The following is a 26,697-nucleotide window of genomic DNA, read 5'->3' as shown; positions in this document are numbered from 1 at the left end:
GGAGGAAGCAGCAGCCAGGCACCTCTCCACCGTGCCTGGGTCCAGCTCCAGCTGAGAGCCCCCTCCCTCCTGCTACCAACTGTCTCTGGAGAAGCCACCAGTGAGGGAGGAAGCAGCAGCCAGGCACCTCTCCACCGTGCCTGGGTCCAGCTCCAGCTGAGAGCCCCCTCCCTCCTGCTACCAACTGTCTCTGGAGAGGCCACCAGTGAGGGAGGAAGCAGCAGCCAGGCACCTCTCCGTCGTGCCTGGGTCCAGCTCCAGCTCAGAGCCCCCTCCCTCCTGCTGTCAACTGTAACTGCTGAACTTTCCAACTAAGATTGTAGTGCCTGAATTTGCTTTCCTTTCCCCCCTCCACCCTCCCAATCCCCTTTCCTTTCGTGTCGTGTCTTTTAGATTGTAAGCCTCTGGGCAGGGACTGTCAAGAAATACTTTTGTAAGCCGCCGTGAGAGCCTTTTTTGGCTGAATGGCGGCATAAAAATCCTTAAATAAAATAAATAAAATAAGGGACCAGGTTCAGTTACATGGACCAGGGACCAATTGACGGAGAAGTCCTCTTGTCAAAAATGCTGGAGAATTGGTGCCAGTCAAGGCATCCCTGAGCTCGGGGGGGGGGGGGTAGCCTGACACCTTGGCCTCAGCTCTCTTGAGCATGAGAAAGCACGCACACCTGTGCTTCCAGGTAAGGATGTTACGGTGCAGCAGTACTGCCTCACGCATGGGATTTCAGAGGGTCCAGACATAAGGCTTCAACTCATGACCCTCCTGTGTTTTCCATCCACCCTTCCCAAATTTCCTCTTACCGCAAAAACCAAACAAAACCTTGTTCAGAATCGCTGTGCAATGCCTTCTCAGTGGTAGTACCCCCCCCCTCATGGAAAACAAGACCGTGAGGCAAGAGCAAGCTGCTGGCTTAAGCAAACCAGCCAGGTGGGATTAGAGAGACATCGGAGTAAAAGCAGCTGTAAGAACGCCGGTGGAGCTTCGAAAACGGAGACGAGTGGAGACCCCAGAGTGGCTTTCTCTGTGCTGGCAATCCCCTCCCCTTGGACGCTGGGTTCATTTCAGCGCCCCGTTAAAAAAACACGGCTTTTTATTTCAAGCCTTTGAAGGCTAAATTCTCCAAGGCTGCACATAGTTTTAATTGATTTTAATTGATCTTAACTGCTTTTAAACTTTGGTTTTAGTTCGTTATTGATTGAATACATTTTTAGCCGTGTTTATTTATTGTTTTAGACTGTTCTGATTTTATCTGTGCGGCCGCCCCGAGATCCCAGTGATATAGGGCAGGATAGAAATATTTCAATAAATGGAACAATAGTACTGCCTGCTGCCACAGGGCACCCAGAGCCTATTTATGTAGGGACTGTGTTTAGATGGGTAACACTATGTGCAGCATGCTCTAAAATGAACTCCACCAGCTGCCAGGGCCTAGTAATTGGCCAAAAGGCTAGCGAGGAGCTCTCATCCTTCCTGTGCGCGTGCAGACGTCTCGTGGGCTGTCTCTCTTTCACGCCGTCTGCGTTTGCCAGAGGGCTGAAAGCATACCCAGGGTCTGCTCCTTGCTTTTGTGCCCAGAGAGGAAGGAACAAGGGGAGAACTTTGCCGCAGCTCAGCAGAGGCAAAAGAAATCCCTCCCGCTTCACGCAACAGAGGAATCGAAGCCGTGGAGGGGCGGGAGAATGTAAAATTTCTGTGTACTCCTGAATGCACACAGAAAAAGTCCAAATACTGCGCAGGGCAGACCCGTCTCCTCCAAAACCGAAGAGGCGGAGTTCCCCTCCCTCTGCCCCGAAGCACAGACAGGCAAGATACCAACGTGACTAGCACACTCAGGTTTTTAATTCACTTCTTAGAACGTCACACTGTCTCTCCTCCTGCACAAGTTGTTTCCAACGTCGTCGGCGGTGGGGGCAACGGCCGCCGTTCCAGAGATCTGTCCCTCGTCCGGTCCCCCCGGGGCGGGCAGCTCCGGCCGCGGCCCTCACTTGAAGATCTTGCCCTGGTTGACGGCTTTGCCCACGTGCTTGAACTGGCCCTCCCACAGGAAGTATTCCTTGACCAGCGTCTTGCACTCCTCGCTGGCCGGGTCGAGCTTCCGCCACGTGTAGGACTCATAATCCACCTGCCAGTCAGGGCTAAGCTGAAGACGAGACGGGGAGGCAGTCAGTAATGGGCGGGGGGGGGCACCTTCCCCTCCCAGGTCACACGCAGAACCATCAGGACAGGTCAGCTGCCGTTTACGCCCAAACGGGGAATCGGGGGATTCTTTGGTAAGGTGACACTTTGGCAGAAGTAAGCGCTCCGCCTAACTTACTCCGCTGCTCCTATGTTTACCGAGGAGCAGGCAACCCAGAACCTTCCAGACCTTTTGGACTATTATACGGCCCTGGGCAGAAGACGCCTTTAACAGCGGCGAATAAAGCAAAAAGCTTTACTCACGGGGGTTAAAGGTGCCTTCTGAACAAGGCCTGCCCTCATCCGTTATTTATTACTAATTTATTATATTTTTAATCTGCCCGATAACCAATGCTTTCTGGGCGGATTGGGTCCGGACACCAGGGCCAGTGGGAGAGGAGTTATGGGAGTTTATTTGTCACATTTATATTTTGACTTTCCCCCCTCTTGCAAGGAACTGGAGGTGGCTTACGTAATCCGCCTCCTCTCCATCTTATTCTCACAACAACCCTTTGAAGACTGGCCCAAAGTCAGCCAGTGAGCTTCATGGCCAAGGGCGTTGGGACTAGAACCCGGGTCTCCCAAGTCCTGGACCAACATTAAAACAACCACACCAACTCTCTTTGGAGTTGTAGTCTGAACTTAAGAACATCAGAAGGGCCCTGATGCGGGATCAGACCAAGGGTCCATCTAGTCCAGCACTCTGTTCACACAGCAGCCAACCAGCCATCGGCCAGGGGCCAACAAGGCAGGACACGGTGCAACAGCACCCTCCCACCCATGTTCCCCAGCAACTGGTGCACACAGGCTTATTGCCTCCTCAAATACTGGAGATAGCACACAACCATCAGGGCTAATAGCCATGGATAGCCTTTGCCTCCAGGAATTGATCCAACCCCCTTTTAAAGCCATCCAGATTGGTGGCCATCACTACATCTTGTGGTAATGAGTTCCATAGTTTTCACTATGTGAAGAAGTACTTCCTTTTATTTGTCCTGGATCTCCCACCCATCAGTTTCATGAGATGACCCCGGGTTGGGTTCTAGTATTTTGAGAGCGGAAGAAAAATGTCTCCCGATCCACATTTTCCATACCATGCATAATTTTGTCCACCTCTATCCTGTCTCCCCTCAGTCACCTCTTCTCCAAGCTAAACAATCCCAGCTGATGTAACTTTCCCTCATAGGGGAGATGCTCCAGCCCCTTAATCATTTCAGTTGCCCTTTTCCCAGCTCCATAATATCCTTTTTAGGTGTGGTGACCAGAACTGTACACAGTCTTCTAAAGTGTGGTCGCACCATCGATTTGTATAAGGGCAGTACAATACCGGCCATTTTATTCTCTGTTCCTTTTCTTCCGATGCCTAACATGGCGTTTGCCTTCTTTACAGCGGCCGCTATACTCTTTAGTACTGTAGGGCTTTCACCCTGGAACCTGAGATGTTACATACACACATACACACAATTCCACCTGAACATTCTTTTCAACGCCAGGTGAAGACGTCCTTATTCTCCCAGTATTTTAACCGTTTATCCTCCTAGTCTTTTAACTTTGCTGTTTTAAATCTGTGTTTTAAACTTGTATTTTAAATCTATATACATCTCTGCATTGCTGCCTGGTTTTAGCTTGGCTGTGCTTTCCGACTGTATTTTTAGACTATTGTTCGTTTTAGACTTTGATTCGTGTCTGGTGGTTTTACCTTTTGTGAACCGTCCAGAGAGCTTGGGCTATTGGGCGGTATAGAAATGCAATAAATAACTACACAAACATTCAGTGACTCAGCTGCTCACGACCATGAACATGCCGACCAACACGCTCTGAGTTCCTTTAAGGCAGCCTTCCTCAACCTGGGGCGCTCCAGATGTGTTGGACTGCATCTCCCAGAATGCCCCAGCCAGCAGGCTGGGGCATTCTGGGAGTTGTAGTCCAACACATCTGGAGCGCCCCAGGTTGAGGAAGGCTGCTTTAGGGCCTTTATTCTCAAGAAGTATGAATTAAATTTGCTCGGCTGTTACCGACCTTTCGTAAAGGCGTGTTACTGTCTGGCTTAGCGCGATGTGTGAACCATGACTTAGCATGTCGTGTGAACCATCCCTAACCACGGTTTAAACACGCTCACTCACCACCTGCTGCAAAAAGTTTAGTGGCCTAACCATGGCTTAGCGTGTCATCTGAAGAGGCCCATTTCGCTGTATTTCACAGAGCCTTTATGGCTTTTGTGCTTTGGACCAATAAAAGTCAACTCATTATTTCCAAGAGGAACAGTGGGCGACTTGCCCCCTCTTTCAGATGTTTTGGCCTACGGCTCCCATCCACCACAGCCAATGGTGAGGGATCATGGGAGTTGTAGGCCAAGCCATCTGGAGGGCCGCACGCTGCCCACCCTTGCTAGAAGGCCCAAAACCCATTACTGCCTTGTCAAGTTCAAGGATCTCAACAGGTTGTCGCTGGGGCAGTTTCGGGCTTTTAATTATTTTCTGTTGCGGTTTATATACTTCTAACTGCCAGTATATGTAAGGGAGTCTCCCAATTAAGTAGCTCTTTCATGTCCAAGCTGACAGGCTGCAGTGAATATTAAAAACAGTTTTAATCTCATCTCTCGAGGTGTCATCAGCTTCAACACATACACCTCAAGTCAGAATGTCCTTTCGTAAGGGTTCCTCATGAAAGTGAATGCAGGTTTAACCAACTCACTCATCCAAATCAACTAAGGTTAGTTAAAAGAGAAGGGTTTTCCCCCCCTCTATGAATCATCAAAGTTTAAATGTTGGTGTAACATCTTGAAAGCCTTACTGGTGGTAATTTTCACACACTGTTATGATAGCTTCCTCTCTTTGCAAACCGAGAGCAGCTTTGCGCCTAGACCGGAAACTTCAACTAGTTCAAAATAGGGCAGCCAGGCTGGTCACCGGTACGTCTAGGCATGACCATATCACACCAGTTTTAAAATCTCTTCACTGGCTGCCAATTAGTTTTCGAGCGAAGTATAAAGTGTTGGCTATCACCTTTAAAGCCCTACATGGTTTGGGTCCGGGCTATCTGCGGGATCGCCTTCTCCCGTACAATCCGCCCCACACACTCAGGTCCTCTGGGAAGAATCTCCTTCAGTCAGTCAAAGCTAGGCTGACAGGTATAACCCAGAGGACCTTCTCTTCTGCTGCTCCCAGACTGTGGAATGGCCTGCCGGAGGAGACTCATCAATTTAACAGTCTTTTAGCGTTTAAGAACGCTATAAAGACTGATCTCTTCCTGCAGGCCTACCCAGTGGAATTTTAGGATGCTTTTAGGATGTTTTAACAATGTACAGTTCTGGGCTGCACAATTCAAGAAGGACGCAGACAAGCTGGAGCGTGTTCAGAGGAGGGCAACCAGGAGGATCAGGGGTCTGGCAACAAAGCCCTATGAAGAGAGACTGAAAGAACTGGGCAGGTTTAGCCTGGAGAAGAGAAGATGGAGGGGAGACATGAGAGCACTCTTCAAATACTTAAAAGGTTGCCACACAGAGGAGGGCCAGGATCTTTTCTCGATCCTCCCAGAGTGCAGGACGCGGAATAACGGGCTCAAGTTAACGGGCTCAAGTTAAGGCTGGACATCAGGAAAAACTTCCTGACTGTTAGAGCAGTACGACAATGGAATCAGTTCCCTAGGGAGGTTGTGGGCTCTCCCACACTAGAGGCAGCTGGACAGCCATCTGTCAGGGCTGCTTTAGGGTAGATTCCTGCATTGAGCAGGGGGTTGGACTCGATGGCCTTGTAGGCCCCTTCCAACTCTGCTATTCTACGATTCTATATTATGTTTTAATTCAGTTTTATGTATTTTATATTTACTGCTGTTTCCCGCCTCGATCAAAATAGAGAGGCGGGTAAGAAATAAATTTATTATTATTATCATCTCCACAATTACGAGTGGAAGGACCACGCACGTCTGGCTTAATTAAAAATCAAATGAGGCACCAGGGAACGCAGGACTGCAGGAGGCAGCTCCCTCGCCTCTCCATTCGCCAGATCCTAGGGGAAGTGAAGCCTCCCCGATTGCGGATTTCCACCCGTTTATGCATCCGTACACCGGTGCCCGGATGTGATCCGGGGCCCGAGACTCACCGGAAAGGCGAGCTCCTGCCCACGGAAGACCCAGATGCCGGAGATGCTGCTGTCATTGTTGTTGCCAAAGAGGATGACCGAGGCAAAGGCGTTCTTGCGTAGCTTGTCCAGGCGCTGGAACATACCTGCCATAAAAAAGGGGCGGGGGCGGGAAGGGGGAGGAGCCAAGAGGTTACCGGGGGTTACTTGGCGCATTAAAAAGCTTTTAATGCTAACACATATGCATAGACCTTTGTGGCAACGTGCTTAATTAACCCAATAGGTCAGAAAAAAGGAGAAACAAATTCTCAGGATGCAAAAGACGTTTTATTTCAAAGCCCGACCCGTTTCGGCCTGAATTCTCTCAAAGGCTTTCCTCTAACACCCCCCCCCCCCCCCGAGGAAGGCCTTCGAAAAAATTCAGGCCGAAACCTGTCGGGCTTTGAAATAAAACATCTTTTGCATCCTGAGAATTCAGGTCTCCCCTTTTTCTGACCTGACTTGAATGCGCTCTCCTTTCCTTTTGGTTTTTAATTAACCCAACAGCAAATATATATACATATATATATTTAATATTACGTAGTAGTAAGTAAGTACTAGTACCACTACTACTACATGTTATCCTAATATATTTTCTTGCAGTATTAATGTTACAGCCTCCTGAGGAAGGCCTAGAGTAAATAAGAGGCTGAAATGCGTCGGGCTTTTCGAAAAGAAATATTTTGCGTCCCGAGAACCCATTTCTCTTCTTTTTGACTGGTTTTGGGGGCTTACCTCCTTTGGCTTTTACTGGACAGGCTCGAAGGCTGCCAATCTGAGAAAGGGGGATGGGGGGGGGGAAGAGATGAGAAAGACCACCGGCGCCTTACCCGTGATTAGATTGCAACTCATGAACGTCTGGGCAAGTTCGTCAGGGAAGCGATACTCAGCGTACCAGATGGACCAACCCTCCTTGTCAAAATGCTCCCAGAAGTGAGGCAGCGCCACCGTCAGGGTGTCTTCGTTGGAGTACTTCCGCTTGAATTCGTCCATGACGAAGGGGCTAGAGGGGAAATGGGAAGAAGGCGTCACTCAACCTTTCCCCGGGGAGAATGAGCCTTCCGTGTCTTAAATGAAGACCATTTCGCCTTAGTCTCGGCTTTAACGTTTACCCTGCCCGCCTTTTTAATATAAGCCCTCACGAGGCAGCTGGCAATAAAAACGATAACACCAACGGAACAAACCCTGCAAAGGAACAGGGCATCGAATAAAATAATGTATCAATAAAAAGCTCAGAGGAATGCGATATTTAGGGCCTGCTTCAAGCCCCAAGAGAGGGCCAAATGAGGTGCTCAGGGGAAGAATTCCTCAAGTGCAGGGCTAACACCAAAAAGGCCCTGTCCCTGGTACCAGCCAAACTGATCTTTATTACTGTTGGACCAGAGAACAAAGCCTCCAGGGCTGATTTTAAGGCTCAGGCAGGTTCACACAGGTGCAAGCAGTCCTTCAAACGACCTGGTTCCAAGCTGTTCAGGGCTTTAAAACTTCATCCCAGGGATTTTAAGTTGAGCCTGGGAATGAATGACGAACAAATACAACTGATGTAGTTGCAATACAGCTGAATTTTGCAGCAGCTAAAGTTCCGGATGGCTTCGTGCTGCCTCCAGTATCAGAGGCCACTTGCCAGAGCTGCTTCGATGTGCCCAGCAGGGACTTACACAAGACTGCCATCGCTCAGAGGTCCGCTGAGAGGCCGGGCAGGGCGGACGCCAACGGCTACAACCTCAGCCCACCCCGCCGCAAGTTCACGCTCGCTGCTGAACGGAAAAGCCAGTAAAAAACAGTCTCCCTAGAACTGGTTCTTCCAGGATGCAGAAGATCATGTGGGTGAAAGGCACAAGAGCGTCACGACTCATCTGCTCTCAGAACGAAAAGCACTATTAGGTACGCCTGGCAGAAAGCACCGGGGTGGAGTGGGGTGGGGTGGGGTGGGGTGGGGGAGGTAATTTCCCCAAAGCACACAAAAGCCAGCTACTGTTTAAAACTATATTGGCTCACAGGATGGCTCATTTCAGCAACCACTGAAGTGTTGCAACCCGGCCAATATCGGCTGCATGTGACCGTTGCGAAACTCCTCACACTAGCACTTCGGGTACGAGCGTGAGGAGAAGGAGCCCGGCTCGGTGATGAAACATGTTTTGCCTGGGGGGTAGGGGGGGGGAGAAGACCCCCTCCCCTTAAAGAGGCTGAGGTCTGGATTCGGTTTCCGTGCCTCACCTCCCCGAGACACCCGAAGCCCTCTGCAACCGGGCAGGCGCGTTCGCAACGCAGAGGATCCAGCTAGAGGGGTGCAAGACAACGGGCCCCCTTCCATTTCGTAACCTCAACTGTTCTCGTTATTGCACACACACATACTTTCAAGTGTTCCATTTCTTACGGGGATTAAAAAGAGAAAAAAACCCTCCCTCCCACACATCTCCCTTCCAGACGGCCAGCCATTCGGAGAGTTTTACACCCAGGGGCACAGCTCACGCCGGCCCCTGGCCCTCTGAAGTTCGGACAAACAACAGGATCCCTCAGCCATAACCGCCGCTCGTCCCCTCCCCGCCTCCAGCTCAGCAGGGAATCCGGGCTCGGCCTGGCTGGAACCAAGCACAAAAGCCGTCCCGGGCACGTGGCAGGGCGCGGCAGCACAGGGCTCGTTGGGGGGCCATCGGCTGCCGAAAAATGGCCCTCTGCTGGCCCCTAGTGGCTGCTTTCGGAGAGCCAGAGGAGGGCGTGTGCCCAGAAGCACGGTGCCCTTGGTTGGAGGGGGGCCGTTCCAGAAGGTGGGATGATGGAGAACTAGCCGCTTCATCTCATCCCAGCACTTACGCTACGGGCTCCCAGCTGATTTCACCCAGCAGATGTCGAAGCCTGCATCAGCCCCTTTGTCTTCCGAGCTGAATTCAGGACGTCCTGTTTGCCCGGCAAAGTCCTTAGTGGCTCAAGCCCAGCGCCCCGAGGAGACCAGTAACCTGTAGCCCCCCTGAGCCACACCAACTTGCGAGCGGCACTCTGTTTACAATGACCCCTTGGGGTCACCCACCCCCCATGAAGCTGATGGGTGGGAGATTCAGGACGGATAAGAGAAAGGACTTCTTCACACAGCGCAGAGTGAAACTATGGAACTCACTACCACAAGGCATGGTGATGACCACCAATAGGGATGGCTTTAAAAGGGGGGATGGACAAATTCCTGGAGAAGAAGGCCATCCGTGGCCCTGATGCTTGTGTGCTACCCCTAGAATCAGAGGCAGTAAGCCTGTGTGCACCAGTGGCTGGGGAACATGGGCGGGAGGGTGCTCTTGCACCTGCATCCTGCTTGTGGGTTTCCCGTGGGCAGCTGGTCAGGCATTGTATGAACAGAGTGCTGGACTAGATAGATGCCCGGTCTGACCCAGCAGGGCTCTTCTGATGCTTTTATCACCTGTGCACAAAATCTGGGCTTTTAAGCTTGATGTCCCTGCACTAAGCTGGGGGTGAAGAACCTCAATTCAAATCCAGCAAACCTGGTTATCCCAATCCAGCCCTCTGAGTTCCCCAGATGTAATTCTATTTACTTATTACATTTATATCCCGCCTTTTTTCTTCCATTAAGGAACCCAAGGCGACATACATAACCCTCCTCCTCTCCATTTTATCCTAACAACAACCCTGTGAGGTAGGCTGGGCTGAGAGTCTGTGACGGGCCCAGAGACACCCAGTGGGTTTCCATGGCCGAGTGGGGACTCGAACCCGGGTCTCCCGACACCCCGTCCAACACTCTTAGCCCTTACACCACACTGATGACTTCACCCCTCATCCTAACTGCTGACGGCCTCCCCCTTGCCACGGAGGCGCCCTGCCCATCTGGACATCGCACCCAGTTTGTCAGCGTCTCAAGATAAGATACCGAACGGGAACCAGGCCCAGAATCAGAGTCCCCCCACTAGACAGAGGCTGGGGTCTCGAGGGCTCTGCCACAGAGGGGAACGGACCTAGAGTCCAACAGCTGATGCTGCCTCCTACCTATGCCTTCGGAGCTATTAGTGGGACAGCTGTGGGTGCACCGCACCCTCGCACACCCGGGGAGGCTGCCTGACACATCTAGAGAGTTCAAGGTGGGTTCCAGCAGGCATAGTATACACCAGTGGTTCCCAAAGGGGGCGGTGGGATTGCACAGGGGGGTGTTAAGAGGCAAGGGGGCGGCAGTGGGGCGCGCAAGGTGGTCTTTTCCGTACCAGGAGTTTTGGTTACAGAAGGAAATTTCCGATCGCTATCCTGCACTATGCAGAGCGGTTCAGAAGCTCCTGGTTGCATTTCCAACATATTTGGTGGGATGTGGTTTTAGTGTGGTCTGCCTACTTCTCTCCAAGCAAAGAAACCGACTCCAGATTACTAATCGCCGTGATTTAAGACTTCTGTTAAGTGACTTTAAACCAGACATTGGGAAACTGGTATCACTTCATCAAGCCCATCCATCACATTAAGAATTTGCAGAATAGTGAGGTACTCTACCCTAGTTACTAAATGTGAGATCTAATGTTCTTGCTAAATGGCTATCAGACTTTGACAAGATGATACCACTGGATCAAGTTCATCAATTATGTTTAATTGAGTAAACTAAAAAAATGTAATTGGATTTTGAATATTCCATTCATTGTTACTGTTTTGAATTTTATTGTTATTATCTTCCTTAAGTGGCTCGTTGAAAACCGCTAGTCTGAATCATGATTTTTATAGGGTAGGGTAGGGGGGCGCTGGGCATGAGTTTGTGGAACCAAGGGGGCGGTGACCTGAAAAAGTTTGGGAACCGCCGGTTTACACACTCACAGGTGAATTGCTTTTTAGAAATCGGGCTTCTGCAGCCCATGTTGCACTCTAGGGCTGTTCCAGAGGCCAGGACCTGCCTCCTGGTTTCAGTGGGGTGGGGTGAGATGGGGTGCCTGATGGCATTCTGGGGCCATGGTGGTGTTTCTGCTACATCTCTCACTCCCTGGCTCCCACCTTGAACTCTCTAGAGCAGCCTTCCTCAACCTGGGGCACTCCAGATGTGTTGGACTACAACTCCCAGAATGCCCCAGCCCGCTGGCTGGGGCATTCTGGGAGATGCAGTCCAACGCATCTGGAGCGCCCCAGGTTGAGGAAGGCTGCTCTAGAGGAAAGATGAGGGATAAACATCCTAGATACACACACACACACACACACACAGAGAAGATTTCATGTTTGAAGGGGAAAGGAAGATGCACAGATCCTTGGCTTTACCATATGATGAAAACAAAATGCGTTCTCTTTTTTTAAAAAAATGGAAGACACCGATCCATGAAGCTGCCACTAGGCTTCCGCGGTATGTGGGCCTTTGCCCAGCTCCGCTGAGAACTACGAACACCTGCCGGACCACCCGAGGCCCCTGTCACCCTGCAATGCCGCTCCGCCAGCCCGCCTTACCTCTTGGGGAGGTGGGCAAAGGGGTCTTTGGATTTGGGCTCCGCTGCCAAGGCTTGCTCACACTCGTCCAACTCCTCCTCGGGCTCCGGCTTCTTCTCCTCCTTCTTCTCCGGCCTCTTCTCCTCCTTCGGCTGCTTCTCCTTCTTGGGCGCTTCCTTCTTGGGTTGGTTCTCGGCAAACTTCTTGGCTGCGGAAGGAAGGAAAACCGGGTCAACGAGGCCACGATCCAGAGAGCCCCCAGTTGAAATCTCGGGGGTATAAAGTGTGAAAAAGATTTCCCACCCCCCAACCAAATCCCCCAGAACAGTGTGGACTTCAACCAATGGGTTGTGACGCAAAAGAGGGTCGTGAGATCAGTCCTGAGGGGTCACGGCAAAGCTGTTGCCATCACGTTGGGTAACTGTGGAAGTGGATGCCGTGTTGCAGGTCCAAAGTGGGTCTGGACCAGTTGAAGACCACCGTCCTGGAACACCACTGCCCATTAAAACAGACAACGCTGGGCCCAGGGGAACAACCTGCAGCTTCTCGCAGCCATATAACTACAGCAAACAGAAGTTGCACCAACTGCATCGACCTTTAACTTTAATGTATATATGCACGGATGGACAGGGTTATCAGTTTCAAAAACTTTCAATGGAGCGTGTTCAGAGGAGGGCAACGAGGATGATCAGGGGTCTGGAAACAAAGCCCTATGAAGAGAGGCTGAAAGAACTGGGCATGTTTAGCCTGGAGAAGAGAAGACTGAGGGGAGACAAGAGAGAACTCTTCAAATACTTGAAAAGTTCTCACACAGAGGAGGGCCAGGATCTCTTCTCGATCCTCCCAGAGTGCAGGACACGGAATAATGGGCTCAAGTTACAGGAAGCCAGATTCCAGCTGGACATCAGGAAAAACTTCCTGACTGTTAGAGCGGTACAATGGAAAAAGTTACCCAGGGTGTTTGTGTGCTCTCCCACACTAGAGGCATTCAGCTGGACAGCCATCTGTCGGGTATGCTTTGAGGTAGATTCCTGCACTGAGCAGGAGGTTAGACTCGATGGCCTTATAAGCCCCTTCCAACTCTACTATTCTATGGTTCTATGAATGGCTACTAGCCCTGATGGCTATGGCTACTAGCCATGATAGCTATCTCCAGTATTTGAAGCAGTAAACCTGTGTGCACGAGTTGCTGGGGAACATGGGCGGGAGGGTGCTGTTGCACCATGTCCTGCTTGTTCACCCCTGGCTGACGGCTGGTTGGCCCCTGTGTGAACCGAGTGCTGGACTAGATGGACCCTTGGCCTGATCCAGCATCAGGGCACCTCTTATGTTCTTAACTAGTTGAGCTGCTGGCATTCTGAAAGATCCCTCCCTGCTTTTCAACAGTCTCTTTTTAACTTGAGAAGCCAGTATCTAAAACTGCAACTTTATATATGCAAAAGCGCATAACTAAGTTATCATAGAATCATAGAATAGTAGAATTGGAAGGGGCCTGTAAGGTCATGAAGTCCAACCCCCGTTCAGTGCAGGAATCCACCCTAAAGCATCCCTGACAGAGGGTTGTCCAGCTGCCTCTTGAAGGCATCTAGTGTGGGAGAGCCCACCACCTCCCTAGGTAACTGGTTCCATTGTCGTACTGCTCTAACAATGAGGAAGTTTTTCCCTGATGTCCAACCAGAATCTGGCTTCCTGTAACTTGAGCCCATGATTCCATGTCCTGCACTATGGGAGGATCGAGAAGAGATCCTGGCCCTCCTCTGTGTGACAACCTTTTAAGTATTTGAAGAGTGCTCTCATGTCTCCCCTCAATCTTCTCTTCTCCAGGCTAAACATGCCCAGTTCTTTCAGTCTCTCTTCCTAGGGCTTTGTTTCCAGACCCCTGATCATCCTCTGGTTGCCCTCCTCTGAATAGTGGTGTCAACAATGGTGACTCTAGTTTACTTCAAGCAATAACTCAAGAGTAGGCAGGCAAGAAGCTCATGGATGCAAAGCCGCACTGCACCAAATGCTTGAGTATGTTTTAAAAGCATCTTCTTCGCCACTCTGCACAAGCACAAGTCCAGGTCTCCTTAATTCCCAAGGTCAGAGAAGGAAAGCCAACCGGCAGCTCTTAAGAAGGCAAAGGCAGCATATTCTTCCCAAGGGACCAAGCTAGGTTCATCCATCACAGATCAGGCAGCTGCAGTTGCAAAAAAATTGATGGAATGGGCACCAGCTACAGGAAGGCGGATTCTGGCTGGACACCTGGAAAAACCTCCTGACTGTTAGAGCAGTGTGACAAAACATCAGGGAAAACTTCCTGACTGTTAGAGCAGCATGACAATGGAACCAGTGACCTAGGGAGGTTGTGGGCTCTCCCACACTAGAGGCAGCTGGACAACCATCTGTCAGGGATGCTTTAGGGTGGATTCCTGCATTGAGCAGGGGGTTGGACTGGATGGCCTTAGAGGCCCCTTCCAGCTCTACTATTCTAGGATTCCATGACATTGCTGGCAGCAATACATGCATAGGTATGAGGAAAATCCTGCAAGGAACACCAAGGCCTTAGGAATGAACAACAACAAAAAGAGTCTTTTTTATTCTCCCAGCATTTTAACAGTCTATAAATACATTTTAACTCGGTGTTTTAAATTTGTAATTTTGCATTGCTGCTGTTTTTATCTGGTTGAGCTTTTATATTGTATTTTATATGATGGTTTTATACTTCGAATGTTTTTAATTTTTGTGAACCGCCCAGAGAGCTCCGGCTATTGGGCGGTATAGAAATGTAAATAAATAAATAAATAAACAATTCTGTACCATGCCGTCTTTCATTAGATGGAGAGTAGGGGAAAGACGCCAACTTCCCACCTCTTTGGTAACATAAGCTACAGAACCAAATTGTTTTGGCCTACGAATTCCCACGATCCCTCACCACTGGCTATGATGACTAGGACTGATGCGGAGTTGTAGGTTAAAACATGTGGGGAGCCTTGTTTAACAAGCAGTGAAGCTATTTTCAGAGCTTTGCTTGCAAGAGAAGCAAATAAAGGCTAGGTGATTGTAAGCCTATGCGGCAGGGTCTTGCTATTTACTGTGTTATCTGTACAGCACCATGTACATTGATGGTGCTATATAAATAAATAATAATAATAATAATAATAGGTGTTGCTTGCGCTAGTTTTGCTAATGGTTTCACAGACAAGTAGAAAGGTAACAAATTAATAAACGTCTGCAAGCAATGCATAGCCAAATGAAGTTGTGGAATGAATTGTGGAACGGCTGGGTGACAGCCAGCACAAGCTGAATCAAAGCATTACGCTTGTACAAGGATAATTTTCGTGAACCGCCCAGAGAGCTTCGGCTATTGGGCGGTATAAAAATGTAATAAATAAATAGGGAAAAGGGCGGCCAAATACACCCTCTCTTCTAGAAGCTACAGAGCGCTTTTATTTCATTTTCTTTTTTTAAAAAAAACTAAGACCACCTTTCAGCTAAGGATGGCTTATACCGTATTTCTTCGATTCTAAGACGCCATCGATTCTAAGACGCACCCCATTTTTAGAGATGTTTATTTGAGAAAAAAGGGCATCTTAGAATCAAAGAAATACTTCCCTCACCGCCCAGCCAACCTCCGCCCCCCCGTGCTTTCTTCTAATGGTTGTGTCCTTTTCTTTTTTCCCTCTGTGAGAGAAGAAACCGCCGTTTGCGCGGGAAGAAGGGGGGGGGGCGTTGAAACAAAGAGTGAACTTAACTCTCCAGTCCCGCTCTTTACTTGTCTGTGCACCAGGGGACGACGACACACGAGTAAGTCCCATGGAAATCGATGGGACTTACGAATAAATTTGCCTAACAAAAAACCAGGCGCTTACCCTCCCAGCTCCCCCTCGCTCGCATGGCTCAAGGCTGCTGCAGGAGCTTCCTCTTTTCCTCTTACCGTATTGCTTCGATTCTAAGACGCCATCGATTCTAAGACGCACTCCATTTTTAGAGCTCTTTATTTAGGGAAAAAAGTGCGTCTTAGAATCGAAGAAATACGGTAAGCGATTAGAAGGGCTAGCCATTTAGAATGGGCTTCATACCCCCCTTACCATCAAATTGTGCCATTTTCTCACACAACTTCACTTCTCCTAGGACGGCTTTGAACTGCGGCTGGTTTATGCAGGTCACAAACCAACGGTTAACGTTCTCGTACGGTTGGCGGAAGGACGGCTCCAAAACCTGAGGAACGAAGGGAAAACCAGAACATTCTCAAGCAGCGTGGCGTTCTCAGATCGAGGGACACAGGCCCGGGGTCCCTTATTTGATCTCTACTACAAGATCCTGTGTGGAGAATTGGCAGCATCCAATGCTAATGAATGGAAATTAAGTGAGTTGTGAGAAACTTAAGTCTCAATTCATCATTATTATTTAATTATTTAATTAGAATATTTATATACCGCTCCCCATTGAAAAATTTCGGAGCGGTGTACAAAATAAATTGAAAAATAAAAACAGAATAAAACAGTTAAAACAAAATTTAAAAGAAGCAAAAACAGAAATCCAAGGCTGCGTATTAAAGAAAGGCTTCTTGGAATAAAGATGTTTTCAGGAGGCGCTGAAAGGAGTACAAGGTTGGCGCCTGCCTGACCTCCAGAGGCAGGGAGTTCCACAGGAGGGGGGCCACCACGCTGAAGGCTCTGCCCCTGGTGGATTCCAGTCGGAGGATGGATCTAGGTGGAACCACCAGGAGCAGGCCCTCGGATGACCTCAGTGACCGGGCAGGTTGGTAAGGGAGAAGGCAGCTCTCTCAGGTATCCTGGTCCCAAGTTGTTTAGGGCTTTGTACACAAGTACCAGAACCTTCAACCCGGCCCGGTAGCAAATAGGCAGCCAGTGCAGCTCCCTCAGCAGAGGAGTTCCATGCTGGAAAGGGGCCGCTCCAGACAACAGCCGAGCTGCAGCATTCTGCACTAGCTCCAGCTTCCGGAGCAGCGTCAAGGGCAGCCCCACATAGAGCGCGTTGCAGTAATCCAGCCTTGAGGCTACCAATGCCTGTACCACCGTGGCCAAGCTATCCCTGTCCAGGAGAGGCCGTAGTTGGCGAACCAACCGAAGATGGTCAAAGGCACTCCGAGCTGTGGCGGCTACTTGAGCCTCCAACGACAGAAATGGGTCTAAGAGTACCCCCAAACTACGAACCTGTTCTTTCAGAGGCAGAGCAACCCCATCCAGAACAGGCCATGAGCCTGTCTCCCGGACTTGGGAACCACTCACCCACAGGGCTTCCGTCTTGCCCGGATTCAGTCTCAGTTTATTGGCCCTCATCCAGCCCATTACTGAGTCTAGGCACTGGTCCAGGACCTGCACAGCCTCACCTGATTCAGTTGTCACAGGGAGATAGAGCTGCGTGTCGTCAGCGTATTGATAGCATTTAGCTCCAAATCCCCTAATTTACATGGTTCTATTCTATGTAGGACTAACACACGATACAGAGGCTACGTGAATAAGTGTCTGGCAGGTCTTTGCCTCCCTGCTCTTCTCTGGCCTGGCTTGTTCAAACAAATCGTGCTTCAAACTAACTGGACTTTTCCCACGTTTAAGCACAATAGCGAACTCCGTTTAGTTGAAAAGCAGAAGCAAAAGCTTCCAATCTCTCCCTTGTAATCGTGACAGAGGAGGGGGGAGGAGTGGGCAGAGTTTGCTCTTCCCCTATAGCTAACAGAAATAGGGCTACGCAACAAGTAGAACTGAAGTTGCGTGATTTACTTAAGATTGCTTAAGGCCTACCCAGACAAAATCTGGATTTTTCTCCTCGTGACATCCAGAAAGTGTGACTTCCGTCACAGCGAAGCTCCCCCAAATCTTCAGCTCGATCTGCTGCTCAGACAAGAGGCGGAAAGATATGAAGTTAGCCTCCAAAGCAGGCCACCTCTCCGCTGCTCATCTGATTCAACAAAGATGCTGGTTCCCAACTTCACTGTCAAGAGGAACTAGCAAATTTTATTTATCTATCACATTTATGTACCACGTTTTTTTCCTTCAAGGCGTCCTACATAATCCTGCTCCCTCCCTTTTAATTTCAGAACCACCACCCTGTGAGGTAGGCTGGGCTGAGAGTCTGTGACTGGCCCAAAGTCACCCAGTGGGCTTCCATGGCTGAGTGGGGACTAGAACCCGGATCTCCCGACTCCCAGACCAACGCTCTAACCACTACACCACCCTGGCTCAAGAACCACCAAAAGTCTTGTCAAGCATTCTCTTGCTTGATCATCTACTCGGTTGTGCGAACCTGGTCCGACGAACCCCAATTATTCACAGATAAGCCGGGACAGATGTTGTAGAGTTGCGAATGGCCAGAGAAGCAGCTCACACCTCGCGGAGGTGAGCAGCAGGCACACTTTGCCCACGACGCCAGCACTTCTACCGACCCCTCAGGCCTTTCCATGTGGAAAGCCGCCTGCCAATGAGCTTCTCCTCAGCCTGCAACAAGGGACCCACCTGCTTGTAGAGCCAGAGCAGCGTGCAGACAGTCGTGATGTCGGCCAGTGTGACGCGCTCCCCCACCAGGAACGTCCTCGTCTTCAGGTGGGAGTCGAGAAGGCTCAGAACCCGCTTCACTTCCTCCTTGGCATACTCAGTGGCCTGGAAGGGCAGAAAGGCAAACGGTTTAGGGGGAAATCCTGGAGGGGTAGCTGTGTTAGCCGGTTGGAGCAACTACAAGAAAATGAGTAAGTGTCATGGCAGCTGAAAGAGAACAAGAGACATTATCCTTTAAGGTGGAGCTATGTTTTAGGGTGGAGTTCTGCACTGAGCAGGATGTTGGACTCATAGAATCATAGAATAGTAGAGCTGGGAGGGGTCTCTAAGACCATAGAGTCCAACCCCCTGTTCAATGCAGGAATCCATTCTAAAGCATACCTGACAAATGGCTGTCCAGCTGCCTCTTGAAGGCCTCTTGTGTGGGAGAGCCCACAACCTCCCTAGGTAACTGATTCCATTGTCGTACTGCTCTCAGGAATCTGGCTTTCTGTAACTTCAGCCCATTATTCCGTGTCCTGTACTCTGGGAGGATCGAGAAGAGATCCTGGCCCTCCTCTGTGGGACAACCTTTTAAGTATTTGAAGATTGCTATCATGTCTCCCTTCAATCTTCTCTTCTCCAGGCTAAACCTGCCCAGTTCTTTCAGTCTCTCTTCATAGGGCTTTGTTTCCAGACCCCTGATCATCCTGGTTGCCCTCCTCTGAACACGCTCCAGCTTGTCTGCGTCCTTCTTGAATTCTGGAGCCCAGAACTGGACACAATACTCTAGATGAGGCCTAACCAGGGCTGAATAGAGAGGAACCAGGACCTCACGCGATTTGGAAGCTATACTTCTATTAATGCAGCCCAAAATAGCATTGGCCTTTCTTGCAGCCATATCGCACTGTTGGCTCATATTCAGCTTGTTATCTACAACAATTCCAAGATCCTTCTCATTTGTAGTATTGCTGAGCCAAGTATTCCCTACTCGATGGCCTTAGGCCTTCCATCCGCCAGTGGGAAAAGTCAACTCAACACAACAGAAAACTCCACGGAGCCCACCACACAACAGTTGTGCAGGAACTTTCCTCTGCATAGCATGGATATTCTGCTTGGAGTATTTTCCAAAAACAACAACCCTCCACCGTGGGGTAGTTTTCCCACCAGACAAGACATTTCTCAACGGTGGTATAAAAACTCCACCGTGGAGTTCTAACCCCCCCCCCCCCCGTTGAGAAATGTGTTGTCTGAACTGAGCCTTAGAGAGCATGCCAATGAATACCAAGTCAAAGTTTATTGTATTTAGCAACCAGCCATTATACAGTTTCACATAGATGTGTTACCAGTTGGGGATAAAGGGAGAAGAGGAACAGCCGCAGGCTTCCTGGAAGCAAGGTGGCTTGGAGAACATGCCAGACCTTTGCTCGGAACCAGCAGGGCTGGTTGCGTGGGCTGGGAAATGACTTCGAGAGACATTTATTATACAGGATCACATTACGTCAGGGGTAGACAAGCCAGTCCCCTCCAGGTGTTTTGGACTGCAACGCCCATAATCCCCAACCACTGACAAAGCTGGGAAAGAGCGTGGAAGTTGTAGTCCCAAACAACTGAAAGGCACCTTCGTTAGTTGAACCAGTGGCCCGACACTGTGTAAAAGCCATTCGTCTGTCTTCACCGCTCACCTGTTTGTTGTAATGCATGATGCCCAGTGTGGGAAAGACCCAAGTACTGGCAGGTGGGACGATATCGCTGTCAGCAAAGCTCACCCACTGGATGATCTGGGCAGCTGCGTCCTTGGTGGCGCCTCGCAGCTCTTCGTTGCTGACTGGAAGAGGAAAGCAGACGTTCACAGAATCATAGAATAGCAGAGCTGGAAGGGGCCTACAAGGCCATCGAGTCCAACCCCCTGCTCAAGGCAGGAATCCACCCTAAAGCATCCCTGACAGATGGTTGTCCAGCTGCCTCTTGAAGGCCTCTAGTGTGGGAGAGCCCACCACCTCCTTAGGTTATAGAATACGAGCTTAACCATTAGACAGTCTAAAGCAAAACAGAATCAAAACAGGCGAGCGGAGGCAGCCCAAGAAGAGATTTTAACCTGCCTTCTCTGCTATCCTTTAAGGATGTCTTTGTCGGAACTATCAACACTTCCACTTCCTGTCTTGTTGCCACAATCCCTCCTCTCTCAAGAAAGGGCTGCCACGCCGCTGCCCTCTTTCTCGCTCTCCTCCATTCCCATCAGACAGAAGGAGGCTTTCTTATCCCGTGTATTTTCCCCAATAAATACGTTGGGTGTTTTTTTAAAAGATAAACACCAGCCTCTCTTTGTGTATTCTTTCTATCTCTGAGCCCACATACTCTGCTGCGTAAAGGTAATCCCAACAGATAGTCTACTGGCTGGGTTCACAGAACACGCTAACCCACCCACTCTGGGTTGCAGCTGAATCGTAGGTTCTTGTGCTGCCTGAAAGCAGTCCTTTTTTCTGCAGGTTTGCTTATAAACAATGCCGTGTGTGGCTTGTTGACCAACCCAGAAACAAGCCATGGTTTCTCCAAGTGGCTTGTTGGAGAAAAATAAACCACCCTGCAGGGTTAACAAACCACCCTGCGGAAAGCGTGCTGCGTTCAGACAACGTGATAACCCACGGAGCGTCACTGTTTTGTGTGACCACCGTTCATTCTGGTCTCGCAAGTAAGAGCCACTAAGCTGGCGTTTTCAAGCGAGGCATCAACGGTAGTTCTTAAGCTTTAGTACGCTAAGAAAGCAGAGAAGCCATGGGAGGCTGGCATGCCAAGAATTCGCATTTGTTAAAGCAACGGTAGGCTTAAACGGTTGCCCAGTATTGGGCAAAAGACAGGATACAAATAAATATAATAAATAAATACATGGGGAAGACCCCAATTCCAAGGATGTTTCTGTAACCCTAACCCCCCAGTTCCAGTATCAGAGGCAATCAGGCTATATACACCAATTACTGGGGAACATGGGTGGGAGGGTGCTGTGGCACCTGTGTCCTGCTTGTGGGTCCCTGGCAGACAGCTGCTTGGCCACTGTGTGAGCAGAGTGCTGGCCTAGATGGACCCTTGGCCTGATCCAGCAGGGTTTTTCCTACGCTCCTCACCAGCTGCCCCATCAACCAGCCGGCCAGCCTCGAAGCTGCTGCAAATCAAAGAGCCGTTGACCAGTCACTGATCTAGGTTCTCTTCACCGCATCCCCCGCTTTTGGGAAATGAACAAGCAGAAACAGGCAATTAGGATTACCGTAGTGTGCAATGGCGTTGCTCTCAAACACGCAGAAGCCATCATCCCCTTCAAAGGCTGGAACCTACGGAGGAAAGCAGACTTCGTCAAGCCACTTGACAGCGCCACCATGACGGATAGCCCTCGCCATCCGTAGCGGCCTCTGCCCAAGTTGAACCCCACTCCGTGCAGGAATGCCTGCAGCAGCTCAGAATAACCACAAATCCTAACTAAGCTGTGATGTTGCCAACACATGCGGAAACAGGCACTGCTGCAAAATGGCCCTTAATTTGTAGCCTAGGTTCAGACAACACGTTTTTCAACGGTGTTTTTAGAACTCCACGGTGTTTTTACACCGCCGTTGAGAAATACGCTGTCTGGCGGGAAAACTCCACCCTACAGTGGAGTCCTTTTGGAAAACATTCCATGGTGTACAGAGGAGAGTTCCTGCACAATTGTTGTGTGGCAGGCTCCATGGAGTTCTCTGTTGCGTTGGCTTTTCCCACTGGCTACAGAGTTCCCTGGCAAGAGCGGCGAAAGGAGCAAGTGCCACTCTAGGAGAGCCGCTGGGATTGGCTTTTTGCAGCAATGGCTGATGGGATACCATCGGGAGGACCGGGGGGTGGAGGAATTGTCAATCAAAGATCATGATGGATTTTACTCAACTCCACGGTCGCTCACAGTCATGCGACGGTGGAGTCAGAACATGTTGTGTTTGGGAGTACCCCCTAAAAACTCAACCGCTGAGTGGATTTTTTGCGCTGCATTTACTAACGTATTGTCTGAACTGAGCCAAAAGCTTGTGCCTGAATTATATAGCTGCAGATGGAAGGCTGAACATTTGAATACCCTCTTCCTATTATAAAATCACAACTCCCTGTAGATATAAATACTAGAATGTCTAGGAAAGAGTCCAGCCTAGCCTTAATTCCTTTTTTTACACACAGGTGGTCTCCCTTCTCCTGCCTCAAGGGAGACCCTTCACCTGCAGACCAGAGGAGCTGCCCTTGACGATTGTACAGAATATATGAACTGGAAACATCACATCCGCCCCAGAAACTTCTGAAGTAGCAAAGCCCCAGCTGTGGGAGGCAAATGTGCTATGTGGAAAACCCCTGCAGCCTCACACTATCCAAGAGGAGGCAGGCTCTATGTTTAAATGCATACAGATATTTCCAGAACAAGCGTCAAAGCCACGGATTTTTCCTTTTCATTTAAAATACTTGCATCTTGCAGGGTTGATCTGATGTACCTGCTGAGAAACTCAAGCCCGTAGGAAACATTCAGGCTGACTCTTACCTCTGCCGTGAACTCACTAGGGCCCCTTTAAGCTAGTCTTGGACTTTGGCACCAGCCTGCAGTATGAGGGACATAATACTGACCGGCTTAACAGACTTGTTCTAAGAAAGAGACGGTGTATGCGGGATGCTATGAATACTCTACGGGACTATATAAATGCAAAATATTATTCTACAGGACTATATAAACGCTAAGGATTAATCGATGCTGCTTCCATCTAGGGAGCTGGGACACTGTTCCCAGACTGCACACAAGGCTTTGACAATCTTTGCCACCACGCTCAGCTAATGCCTGGCAAAACAGAGATTCACAGGCAAACTCATTTTGCCGTCTCCTGTTTCGCTGACTCATAGAACTCATTGGGAGGGCAGGCAGGTAGTTCATAGGATCATAGAATAGCAGAGTTGGAAGGGGCCTACAAGGCCATCGAGTCCAACCCCCTGCTCAATGCAGGAATCCACCCTACAGCATCCCTGACAGATGGTTGTCCAGCTGCCTCTTGAAGGCCTCCAGGGTGGGAGAGCCCACAACCTCCCTAGGTCTTCGGTTCTATTGTCGCAGCTGGGAGGAGGATAACCCAAGCAGGGACAGCGACTCACCTTCCCCACTGGGAACTTCTTCAAAAACTCAGGTGTCTTGTTGGTCTGCCCAAAGTGGAACTGCGGCGGAGTGGAGAGGACCTTGATCTTGGCGCCACTGTACTGGGCAGCGATAAGGGCTTTGAATGCCCGCCAGTTCTCAGGATATGTGTAGAGAGTCTGCAGGAGAAAGGAGCAGCACGAGAAGCCGGATAAATGCAGCAGCTTATCCAGGTGATCCCCAGAAGGGATCCTAACTTAGCACGCGAACCCTTCCCCTCTGGACTTAACCCAATTTATTTTGAGGAAGGGCAATTTGAGCAGCATAAGAACATCAGAAGAGCCCTGCTGGATCAGACCGGAGGTCCATCTAGTCCAGCATTCTGTTCACACAGTGGCCAGGCAGCCATCAGCCAGGGCTGAACAAGCAGGACATGGTGCAACAGCACCCTCCCACCCATGTTCCCCAGCACTGCCTCGGATACTGGAGGTAGCACCCTACCATCAGAGCTAGTAGCCACGGATAGACTTCCCCTCCAGGAATTTATCCAACCCCCTTTTAAAGCCAACCAAACTTGTGTTCATCTTGTGGTACTGAATCCCATAATTTCACTCTGCGCTGTGTGAAGATGTCCTTCCTTTTATTTGTCCTGGAATTCTCCCCCCCCCCCCCCATAAGCAGATGGAACAGCTGTTGGATTTTACAGCTGCAGGCGGAGACGTGGCATCCTACATCACCAATGCAGCTGGCCACGGCCTACTTTCCACCCCCTGCGACACTGACACAGCAATATCTCAAGGGCTCCCTCTCTCTAGCCCTGCCCCCTATCAGAATGCTCTCACCACCCAAAGTAACCCTACAGCACCCATCGTCCTCCTGTCCCCATGCACTCACCCAGCCGAGACTCAACTCTTCTTAAACTGCTTCTTAAACACCAAGAGTCCCCTCTTTATGCAGGACCACACCCACCAAGCGCGGGCAGCCTCCGACACGCTCAGCTATGTTGCACTGCAACTCGCTACCCTATCAGCACAGTCTCCCCCTCAACCACCAAAACCTACCATCTAGGAAAACTGCCTTCGGGAGTATTCAGAATATGCCGTGAATACTAGGGTTTCGAACACAGGTCTTTCTCAGCCTTACTTGGAGTTTGGGTTTGAACCTGGTAGGACTTTCCGCATCCCTTGTCATCTCAGGTCATTGAATCATAGAATAGGAGAGTTGGAAGGGGCCTACAAGGCCATCAAGTCCAACCCCCTGCTCAGTGCAGGAATCCACCCTAAAGCATCCTTGACAGATGGTTGTCCAGCTGCCTCTTGAAGGCCTCTAGTGTGGGAGAGCCCACAACCTCCCTAGGTAACTGGTTCCATTGTGGTACTGCTCGAACAGTCAGGAAGTTTTTCCTGATGTCCAGCTGGAATCTGGCTTCCTTTAACTTGAGCCCGTTATTCCGTGTCCTGCACTCTGGGAGGATTGAGAAGAGATCCTGGCCCTCCTCTGTGTGACAACCTTTTAAGTATTTGAAGAGCGCTCTCATGTCTCCCCTCAATCTTCTCTTCTCCAGGCTAAACAGGCCCAGCTCTTTCAGGTAGATGACTTTGCATCCAATGGACAACCCACCTTCCCCTGGGCTCTGACTCAGAAGCCCCCAACCACTACCACCCTGTTCAAAAACCAAACGCCCAGTTGTACTTCTCCTTGACACACCTATTCAAGGATTCCCTCGCTGGCTTGGACCAGGAGTCTCTGGAGTCCAGCATGGCTTTCGCCAAAAGAGACATGAAGTTGCCTTTATAAGGGTCCCACTAGCCCAGACTTCTGTTAGCAATTCCAGTATTGCTATCTCCAGTATCCGAGGCAGTAAGCCTGTGTGCACCAGTTGCTGGGGAACATGGGTGGCAGGGTGCTGTGGCACCATGTCCTGCTTGTTCATCCCTGGCCGATGGCTGGTTGGCCATTGCGTGAACCGAGTGCTGGACTAGATGGACCCTTGGTCTGATCCAGCATCAGGGCTCTTCTGATGTACTTCCCAACTCAAGCAACTACAGCACATATCATCCCCCAGCCATGAATGTGCGTTGATGTTCTGGTGTGTTGTGGGAGGTATTAGTGAGGCTCCTGCCACCTTCAGGGGGGACGAGGGCCTACACCAAAGCACAGCTCCCATCATCCTCTAGTCAACGAGGGGAAATGGGAGTTGTAGTCCAACACAAGTGAGGCAGCGGAGACGTCACTCTCGCCCGCCCCAAATCGGGGCTTAAATCCCACATAATCCCCAGAATGAGGCAATTTCAATTAAATGGCTGGAGGAGGCGAAGGAAGAAAAGAGGAGTAACTTGACACTCCCACCCCGGCTCTTCCCCACCCCTGACCACTCGCCCCCCAGGCGCCCCTCCGCCCCAATATCCCACCCCCCCTAAGGCCGAGGCCTTTTCCTCCATGTCCCCGGACGCTAGAGCCCCACTGCCGCCCCCCAGGGCCGGATGCAAACGGATGAGTTACGGGCCCCCGCGGGAAAAGCAAGCTCACCCCGGCCGCCGCCATCTTAGCGAGGAGAGGAAAAGGAGGAGCGTCGCGCGACGAGGCCGTAAAGCGAGCCGGGGAACGGGCTGGCCGGCGAGTGCGACACGCCCCGCGAGCCACGCCCCCTCTCCCTTATAATGCGTCACTGAAGAGAGGCGGAGCCTCGTCGTGGCGACGTGGAGGCGCGTTGGGGAGCGCGAGTGCACACAGAGATAAGATATGTAGAGCGCCGCTGCGTTTTGTGGATACGCTGTCTCCGGGTTCCCATCAGAAGCCTTTTTTTTTTTTTAGATGTCTCTCTCTCTCTCTCTCTCTTCCCCCCCCCCTTGAGATTGAAGGGAAAGCTGTCAATCAATGGAGAAATCCAAGATTTTGTGGTAGAGGCGACTGGGCACGAGCGTGTCCGCCCCAAAGGAGTGGTGAGAGGAGTCCCAGCTCTGCCTCACTCTGATCTCTCCAAAATTATTTCTTAGACCGACTGCCTGAAAGCGTGCAATCCTCTTATAATGGTGTGCAAGACAGAAACCACACAAAATGCATAGATTTTTTTTAAGTCGTAAAAACCTGTTTCAATTAAATCCATGAAAACAGGGGTTCCAGTTTTAAATCCAATAGAAACAAAATTTACCAGTAAAAACACAGCAGAAGGCTAACTTCTAAAACAATGGGCATGTTTAGCCAGGAGAAGAGAAGATTGAGGGGAGACCTGACAGCTCTCTTCAAATACTTATAGAATCATAGAATAGCAGAGTTGGAAGGGGCCTACAAGGCCATCGAGTCCAACCCCCTGCTCAATGCAGGAAAGGCTGTCATCCAGAGGAGGGCCAGGATCTCTTCTCGATTCTCCCAGAGTGCAGGACCCGGAATAACGGGCTCAAGTTACAGATTCCAGCTGGA

The 26,697-nt window shown here is 50.2% G+C and overlaps 1 protein-coding gene across 1 annotated transcript; it reads right to left on the bottom strand.

The window, feature by feature from the left end:
• Nucleotides 1-1,818: 1,818 nt before the first annotated feature.
• Nucleotides 1,819-25,908, bottom strand: EEF1G (eukaryotic translation elongation factor 1 gamma). The gene is made up of 10 exons (XM_063145746.1): nt 25,807-25,908; nt 23,298-23,456; nt 21,421-21,484; nt 19,844-19,986; nt 18,141-18,284; nt 15,753-15,882; nt 11,704-11,890; nt 7,125-7,297; nt 6,277-6,401; nt 1,819-2,141 (listed from the first exon to the last, which is right to left on the bottom strand). Exons 1-10 carry the CDS (start codon nt 25,819-25,821, stop codon nt 1,983-1,985), a joined length of 1,299 nt encoding a protein of 432 aa, XP_063001816.1. The 5' UTR covers nt 25,822-25,908; the 3' UTR covers nt 1,819-1,982.
• Nucleotides 25,909-26,697: the final 789 nt, after the last annotated feature.

The sequence above is a fragment of the Elgaria multicarinata genome, chromosome 21 (genome assembly GCF_023053635.1).
Source record: "Elgaria multicarinata webbii isolate HBS135686 ecotype San Diego chromosome 21, rElgMul1.1.pri, whole genome shotgun sequence".
Taxonomy (NCBI): domain Eukaryota; kingdom Metazoa; phylum Chordata; class Lepidosauria; order Squamata; family Anguidae; genus Elgaria; species Elgaria multicarinata.
Note: the sequence above shows the minus strand (reverse complement) of the source record. Positions and strands in the feature narration are given on the sequence as shown.

Excerpts from the sequence above, each read along its gene's own strand:
- EEF1G (XM_063145746.1), bottom strand. Across the intron at positions 18,285-19,843 it reads TCATGCATTACAACAAACAG|GCCACTGAGTATGCCAAGGA; the intron begins GTGAGCGGTGAA and ends CTGCCCTTCCAG. Across the intron at positions 6,402-7,124 it reads GAGTTGCAATCTAATCACGG|GTATGTTCCAGCGCCTGGAC; the intron begins GTAAGGCGCCGG and ends TTTTTATGGCAG.